At 32.9% G+C, this 9376-nt stretch overlaps 1 protein-coding gene across 1 annotated transcript in view; it reads left to right on the top strand.

Moving 5' to 3' along the window:
* LOC108542668 (adhesion G protein-coupled receptor L3-like) overlaps positions 1–9376 on the top strand; it is a 405430-nt gene that overhangs the window by 137735 nt on the left and 258319 nt on the right. The window contains exon 4 of the mRNA XM_017892773.1: positions 35–262. Within this exon, the coding sequence (XP_017748262.1) occupies positions 208–262 (55 nt within the window). The 5' untranslated portion in view covers positions 35–207. The remainder of the gene's footprint in view (positions 1–34; positions 263–9376) is intronic.

Raw genomic sequence — 9376 nt, forward strand, 5'->3', positions numbered from 1 at the left:
TTTTTTTTTTTTTTTTTTTTTTTCTTTTTTGCAGGTTTCAGATTTGGGATATTGGTGTTTCTGTTTCGGAGGAATTATTCTTTTTATTTTTAATTTAAAGAAAATTCATCAGTCTCAGAATACAGAAGAGGAACTAGAAATATACGTATTTTGTTTCACATTTGAACAGTGATTCTTGAGGAATACTCCATACCTGAGTGGACAGCCATGTGGCCATCGCAGCTACTAATTTTCATGATGCTTTTAGCTCCAATAATTCATGGTAAGATTTTTCAGATTTTTGTGTAATGCTTAACGTTTTCTCACTTATTCATACTAGACACTTCCTTGGGATCTTTGCTCTGAGATTACTTTGTAGTTTTTCCTTACCATATGTTAGTATGAGTAAGTCAAAATAAAATAACATAATGTGTATTTATTTATTTATTTATTTTTATTTTATTTTATTTATTTATTTTTTTTTTTGAATCGGAGTCTCACACTGCCACCCAGGCTCAAGTGCAGTGGCACGATCTCGGCTCAGTGCAAACTCCGCCTCCCGGGTTCACACCATTCTCCTGCCTCAGCCTCCTGAAAAGCTAGGACTACAGGCGCCCACCACCACACCTGGCTAATTTTGTTTTTGTATTTTTAGTAGAGACAGGGTTTCACCGTGTTAGCCAGGATGGTCTCCATCTCCTGACCTCGTGATCCGCCCACTTCGGCCTCCCAAAGTGCTGGGATTACAGGCGTGAGCCACCGCACCCAGTCCATAATGTGTATTTTAAGCTGAAATAGTTACGAGTTTTCAGTTGCATTTCTTAAAGTGCCTATTGAAATGTCTTTAAAACTAAAAGGCTTTTTAAAAAGAACATTTGCATTTTATTTTTAGATTTTTCCACACTTTTGGAAAATCAGCTGAATTATTAATTATCTCATTTATTGTGATTTTTTTGGCTTGCATAGTTTCATACTTAAAAAACAATTTTAATGTAGTAAATTTGGGCATTTGAAAGAAAACTCCAAAAGTAAAATCCTACTTATTCAAAAGTATCTGCTTTACACAACCAAGTAATTACTTTTTCTCTGAGTATTTACAATTCTGCACAATCTTTAATATACAGGACACAAACTATAATCTTCCAATAAAGGGAAATTATTTTTGTACTATACCTTGTAATGCAAAAACACAAATTAAAAAAAAAAAAAAAAAAAAAAAGAAGAAGAAGAACGGTCAGGCACGGTGGCTCACGCCTGTAATCCCAGCACTTTAGGAGGCCGAGGCGGGCAGATCACGAGGTCGGGATATCGGGACCATCCTGGCTAACATGGTGAAACCCCGTCTCTACTAAAAATACAAAAAAAAAAAGTAGCCAGGTGCGGTGGTGGGCGCCTGTAGTCCCAACTACTCTGGAGGCTGAGGCAGGAGAATGGAGTAAACCAGAGAGGCGAAGCTTGCAGTGAGCTGAGATCGTGCCACTGCACTCCAGCCTGGGCGACAGAGCGAGACTCTGTCAAAATAAATAAATAAATAAATAAATAATAATAATATTAATGTCTATTTTCACTTTTTAAAGAAAGATGATTTTATGGAAACATGCTAATACACTTAACAGACATGTATACTTAATGTTGTTCATTTAGACATCTTTGTATTTATAACAGAAATATGATTGATTAGAAATGACATACCTTTGCAAATTTTATAAAATATATCATATTATTTAATATATAAGTGAGACATTTATATTCTGTACAACTTAGTGTAATATTCACTGAATCTCTCTCAAACCTGGTAAATTAAAGTCTATACGTAAGTTCCTCTTACACAATTTAATGTTTTTGGCTAATTATCATTGATTTTTTTTCCCTAAGATGAAAATGTTGTAATATAGTCGCTCTCTCATATGTTGATGATAATTATAGCAAAGAAAAAAGGACACAGCTGTATTTGCCACTGCTTAGGAGGTCTCAGAATATTATAGTGTAGCAAGCAGCTGAAATGAATTTTTAGCCTCTTTAGCTCACTTTTGGTTTTTAATTGACTACAGAAACTCATTGTAGTTCATCAGTGATGCAATTCTGAATCTGGCCTGTGTTCTTAAGTTTTAACATGAATTGCATTTTGCTGTCATTCTAAATACTGGATAAAGTAACTTCTTTTGAAGTTTTCCTCTAAAGTTCCCTGGATGCAACATATTTAGTTCTGACAATTCACTCTATTATAAGGTAGAGATGTTTGTAAAATGGGAGTATCCTACTTATTCAACCATCTCAACCATCTTGTTTTAAGCAAACTTGTCTAAAATATCAAAATATTTTCTTAATTCATATACTGATACATTAACCTTCTCTTCATTGGCACATATAACATTTTGTGATGTGGGAAAATAAATATAATTACATTACTTGAAACAATGCTTTTCTAAGTATCCATATATGTAAAGGTGATTTAAATTAGACTTTTTATGTTCCAAAAATACCTCCCTTATAATATTATTTTGAGAATAAAATAAATAGCATATGTAAATAATACATCACAGTGCACAGAAAATATTTAGCGCTTGAACATGTGAATTTCCTTCATTATATAATCTATCCCTCCAGTTAATTTTTTGTTCCAGTAAATTATAACAACCAGGAATTAGCTAGCCATAAGAGCTGATTTATTTAATGTTGATACTAAGGAAAAAAGAAAAATATCTACATATATATTTACACACACACAATTCATATTTAAAGGATCAAACTAAAATTACGCTTGTTAGAGAAAATTAGGTTAAAAATAGCAGAAACAGACGTTGCAAGAAAGATTCCTTTTTCAGAACTAAAATGCCTGGTCCCTAAAACTGACACATACTATGTATTTCAGTGGACCCCTAAATGTGGCTGAGCCTTGGGTCTTGGGTCTTGGTTTGGGGACTGATAATCTGCATTGAACACACACACACACACACACACACACACACACACAGAGAGAGAGAGAGAGAGAGAGAGAGAGAGAGAGAGAGAGAATCTCCAAGTAACTTTTAGAAGTATTAAATCAACCTCTAATATAATGATAGGACACGTAAAAGACTGATCTGACATGTAAAATACTCTGGGCTAAAAAAATAATCATTTCCATTTTATATGGACTATTCAATATTATCTTGAGTTTTGAACCATAGAGGACAAAACAATATAGAATCTTTTTTCTGATAAACTTTATCCTTTATTTTAAAACTTTGCACCTGAGAAAATACAAGTCGGTTTTGTCTTCCTTCTTTAAGAAGGCTTTTTCTTTTGCCTTTGTTATACCACTTCTGACTTGTGAATGAAGGACTTTATAAGCAGCCTTTTGGAATCTAACTTGCTCATAAATAGAAAAATATACCTTTGATCAAGTGCTGAACTATAACAGGATAGGAATTTTTAGAGTCCCCATCAATCCTGGCTTAAGAGAATACTGCATAACTTGAAACCTTAGATGACTGAGTTAAAATGTATGTCACAGTTATAGAAGTACTTTTGTTCCCGACATATCCTCTGCTGATGTCTCCTTGCTACTGCTAAGATGTCCAGATATTTTGCCCTCTTGATCATTGGGAATTAATTCTTCTGAGTAATCATCTGAATTGCTATCCCTTTCTTCAGAGAAAATAGTAATGATGACTACTGATTTTATAGCCATAAACTTTAGATGTTTTAGTTCACTTAATATTCACTATAATTGCATAGGTTTTTTTTTATTATTTGTTATTATTATCGTCATCACCATCTTTACAGATAAAAACATTGAGGTACACAGTGGTAAAGTAAATTGAGGTCACACAGCTATTAAGTGACACAGAGGGAATTTAAAATCAAGGACTTGGCTTTTGAGCTCTGCTCTTGCTGGTAGTAGATATCCAATTCCTATCAAGGCCATTCCTCTTTACATAGAATCTCATCTCAACTCTCCTGGTCACTTGGGAGCAGGTGAGGCAGAAACATTGACCATCTGCCTCTTCCATGTTCTTGGGACAGACAGACTGTGGTTCTGAAGCCTGACAGACCAGAGATGAAATTCCAGCTCTGCCACCTACTGGCTCTGTAATCTTGTTTATCTGTCAACTTGTTAATAAATATAATGAATTTAACCACTACAAGCCAGAAAACTGCTAGATGCTAAAGACAGGATAGTGAACAAAAGACTTGTATTTCTTCCCTCAACGAGCTTACAGTAACCTAAAAATGTGTAGCTTAATATAATTTTCATCTGTAAAAATGAACATGTATTCCTTGCAGAGCTATTTTAAGAAGTTGATGTAATTATATATGTATAACTTCTAACATGGTGCTTTGGCATTTGATAAACCTTTCATTTTTTTCCCTACTCCTTTCTTACCTTGAAATAGAGGTTAACCCCTGAGCAAGGTAAGGAAAATAAATACTGTTATTCTAACCCTGAGAATGGAAATCTTTTTCTACTCAAATCTCAATATTTATGTTTTGCCAAACATTTCTAAATACTAGTATCTAAACAAAATTATTCTCACTATGTAGGAATGTTTAAATTACTATTTTAATTGGTTATATATAATTGTTAGGGTTATATTTTTGCATAATCTCTACATGGACAAAATTAAAAACTAAGCTAAATAATTAATTCTGATAATGTTTATGTTAATTGAATAATCCCCATTTGCTCTAAATAGTCTGGTCAATGTTTTATATAGGAAAACAAAACAAGTACATCAATATCGTATAAATATGTACAATTTAAATTAGGAAATGTCCCTGCTTCTGTGTTTATCTGTCCATATTCCGTGTCTCTGTGTACTTCTGTATTTCTCTTTTTCTGTTTTCCATGATTGTGTCCCCTTCCTGTAGAGCCATAAAATCCTTATCTATAATGCAATGAGACCTGGCAGAAGTAAAGAGGAGCAGCTGAAGCAGATGGCCAGTTCTTTGCTGTGCACTACTGTAGTGTTGCATAAAGATAAAGGATTCTTTTTGTTGTTTTTCTATTGATGTGATTGGGAGAAAGGAAAAAATAAGGAAATTGGAGAGCAAGAACCCAGTAATAACATAGGTACCTGGGGCTCATTTTGATTGGCAGTAAAGAAACATCAAGGTCCAATGTGGGACCTTGGGCTGGGAGATCTGTTCCTGGGAGGTAACTACACCCAAGCCCCAACTGACCGGGAGTTCAGAAGGTGATTGTGGTGCTCAAATATTTCAACCACATCTCAACTTATTTGAACCTTACTTGTAAAAACTGAATCATAGTTGAAGAGGTAGAAAGCAGGATCATTGGCACCTAAACTAGGAGTAACGGCGAGCAGTATGTTTTACAGCGTCTTCACAGAAAAAGAAAAGTACAATATAAAAAAAAATCTTCTAGAACCACCTTATGCATGCTGTTTTCCTGCAATTCTATTGCTAAAGTTGCATCTGTATTTATATATTCAGGGACTTTACTGGTTAGCCTACATTTCATCATGTGCAAGAAATGACTTATAATAAACAGTTCTTAGTAGGCATAAAAGAATGATCAGATGCATATTTGCTTTTATGTAATTTTCACCTTATTGTTAATCTGTGTTTACAATTATAATACTGATGTCAATGATCTAAGATAATACTCATATATTTTGTAACTTCTAATAGGACATGAAACTTGAAAAAGTACAAAATTACATTTAACTACATAGCATTTTGTCATATAATTCTTTCTATGAAGATGTGTTTTATTAGTTCTGAAAGAGTCAGGTTGACTTCTAAGCTCTGCTTAACTTGGTTATTTTTAGAAATTAATCATCCTTGAAATGTTTATAACACTTGCCAGCCTAGGTAATTTGTAATATCTGCAGTAATATAACTATGTTTATGGTCAAATACATTATACAGAAAAATTCGTGTCATGGTAATGATATATGAGGTTACTGCTAACACATCCAACACCATCCACATTAGCCAGTGGGTGCTGAGTTTTAAAATACGTATTTTATAAGCTAACTACACAATCGCTAGTATCACAATGTAAGCTACAAACATGCATGGCTGATAGCTTTACTTTATGTGTAAGAATTTGTTTAGAAATTTTCCCAAATACTCAGTATGCAGGTTGGCAGTTGGAAAAAAAATAATAATAATAATTTTGTACTTGCAAAAGATGTTACATATGAATTTAATTGAGTAATAATCTATGAGTGACATGTACATATTTGGAGCAAAATAGCTTTTTCCTATATTGAAATTTTGTATATTGTGACTATTTGAGGTGCTTGTAATTGCGGTGGACTCTGACTGCAATAGGATTGTTGTTTTATATTTAATGTTGAACAAATTTAAAAATATTTGAATATATAATATAAAATCATTGTTTTCTTATTCTTTGGATTACTATTTACTTGAATCCTAGTATAACTGGGTTATTTATAAATGGGTTATTTTCTTTATATTGTCAAATTATGAGTGTTATTTATAAAATATCTTTTTTGAAAAGACAGTAAGATATCGTTAGATGACATTTAGTTTTAAGAATTTTTTATACTATTTTTTCTAAGAATAGCTTTTAAATTTTTTATTTTTAAAATTTTAATTTTAAGTTAAAATTTTTCAAATATTATTATTAGTAAAAATTATTTTTTATTAATACATAACATTTGTACATGTTTATGGGGGTACATATGGTATTTTGATACATGCATACAGTGTATAATGATCAAATCAGAGTACTTAAGATATTCTTCACTTCAACGATTTTTCATTTTTTTGTGTGGGGAACGTTTCAGATTTTCTGGGAGGCTATTTGCCTGGATTTACCCACTGAAATTCTCAGGTATTTTATGTTGAATCATGGGCCATTTTTCTACCCTCATCACTTCAAATTCTTCATCCCCCTTTTTGTAAGACAGGGTCTCACTCTGTCACCCAGGCTGTATTGCAGTGTCATAATCAGAGTCCACTCTAACCTCAACCTCCTGGACTCAAGCAATCCTCCCACTTCAGCCTCCCAAGTTGCTAGGACCACAGGCATCCACCACCACGCCTGGTTAATTTTTAAAATGTTTTCATAAAGATGGAGTCTTGCTTGGTTGCCCAGACTGGTCTCAAACTGTAGACCTCCAGCAATCCTCCTGCCTTGACCTCCCAGAGTACTGAGATTACGGGTATGAACCACTGTACCCAGCCCCCTTTTATTCATGTATTTGATTCCTCAAAGTAGTTCATTCATTCAGGATTTTTAAAAAAAATAATTTTTAATTATTATGGATATTTAATAGTGCATGTCTATGGGATGCATATAATATTTGATACAAGTATACAATTTGTAAGGATCAGTTACTCCAGGGTAATTAGGGTATCTATCATCTCAACTAATTTTATTTATATGTGTTAGGAATATTACAATTCTACTCTTTTAGTTATTTTGAAATACACAATGAATTACTGTTGGCTATAGTCACCATATCTTGCTTCTGAACACTAGATCTTATGCCTTCTACCTAACAGTATTTTTGTACCAACTAACCATCTTCTCTTCATCTTTCTCCTCTCCAGTAATCTTCCCATCCTCTGGTAACCATGTTTCTACTCTCTGTCTCCATTAGTTTAATATTTTTTTTATTTCTAACATATTACTGAGAACATGCAATGTTTGTCTTTCTATACCTGGCTTAAGAATTTCATCACTTTTTTATGGCTGGATAGTATTTCATTGTGTATATGTAACCACATTGTCTTTATCCATTCATTCATTGATGGATACTTAGGTTGATTCTGTATCTTGGCCACTGTGAATAGTGTTGCAATAAATATGGGAGTGCACATATCTCTTCAATATACTGGTTTTCTTTCTTTTCCACATATACCCAGCAGTGGGATTTCTGGATCATGTGGTAGTTCTTGTAGTCTTTTGAGGGACCTTCATGCTGTTCTCCACAGTGGCTACACTATTTACATTCCTACCAACAGACAAAGGTTCCCCTTTCTCCACATCCTCACCAGCATTTGCTATTGCCTGTTTTTTTGGATAACAGCCATTTTAACTGTGGGAGATGATATTTCATTATAGTTATAATTTACACTTCTCTGATGATTAGTGATGCTGAGCATTTTTCATTTACCTGTTGGTCATTTGTATATCTTCTTTTGAGAAATGTCTATTCACATCTTTTGCTCATTTTAAAATCAGATTGATTTTTTTCCTGTTGAGTTATTAACCCTTGTCAGATGACAGTTTGCAAATATTTTCTCTCATTCCTGTGGGTTTTCTCCTCACTTTTTTATTGTTATTATGACTTCCAAAATTAATAATTGTCCATAATTGAAACTTTATTTTTATGGGAAACCTGTATACTGGTGAATTGTATACAAAACAGCAAGGCAATTCATTGGGTTCTATTAGTTTTCAATTATTCTTCCTAAGTAAATGATGAAGATAATTAAACTTTGGTAGCCAAGAAAAATTTCTATTTTTGGTTGAGTCTGAATTTTTTTGAGATTTTGGAAATCCTCTTTTTTATATTTTTATATCTTTGCTCAAATTATATTATAAATATTGAGTCTTTCATTTTATTTCTGTAGATTGTTTTTCTCTAATATGTTCTGCAAATTACTGAATGCCTCTTTTAGTGCATCTCAAAAGTAATTCTGTAGCTTCGCATCTCTCTATCAAATCCACATATTGTATATTAGTGTCCTCTGGACTCACATCACATCTTTTAATAAAAAAATGGAAATCAGCAGAGAACTGGTGTTCCATGGTGTTTTATATGGCAAGGATAATTAATGATTTATAAATGTTGATACTGAATAGCTCCTGTAATTTTCAGGAACTATAGAAGATCGTGTCAGCATATTTAGGAAGCATTGCTTACATGAAGCCCAGAAACTGAAATTTACAATATCATCTAATCTAAACTGCTTTAGAATCCTATCTTGTATGGTCCTATTAAATGAAGTAGAAAGATCTTAAGCCTTAGAGTTTAACTCCAGTTCCATTACTTCCAAGATATATGACCTTCAAGAGTTTAAATCACAGTTTATTTATTTGTTAAATAAGTAATTAGGCCTACTTTGGTATAGTATAAGGATTAAATAAAATAATGTGTAAAAAGGCCCTAATATAAAGCCTCACACATTTAATCCTGGGAGAATGGGGTCATTAAAACATACCTTTAGGAATTAGAACCAAAAAAACAAATGATCTGAATAGTAAGCAAAATTTAAAATACAACACCATCTTGGGGTCACTTACATTCCACAATTCTTTTTCAAAGACTGCATTGTATATTCTTAATCCCCATTGTGACAGTTTCTCTAATTAGGAGTCTACACATTTGTACACACATCCCATCATTATATTTAGGACTCAGCCACTGGACTGTAACTAAGTCTTTAATGAGTTACTAATGAACATCTTAAG

This window comes from Rhinopithecus bieti, unplaced genomic scaffold (assembly GCF_001698545.2).
Source record: "Rhinopithecus bieti isolate Rb0 unplaced genomic scaffold, ASM169854v2 scaffold_20169, whole genome shotgun sequence".
Taxonomy (NCBI): domain Eukaryota; kingdom Metazoa; phylum Chordata; class Mammalia; order Primates; family Cercopithecidae; genus Rhinopithecus; species Rhinopithecus bieti.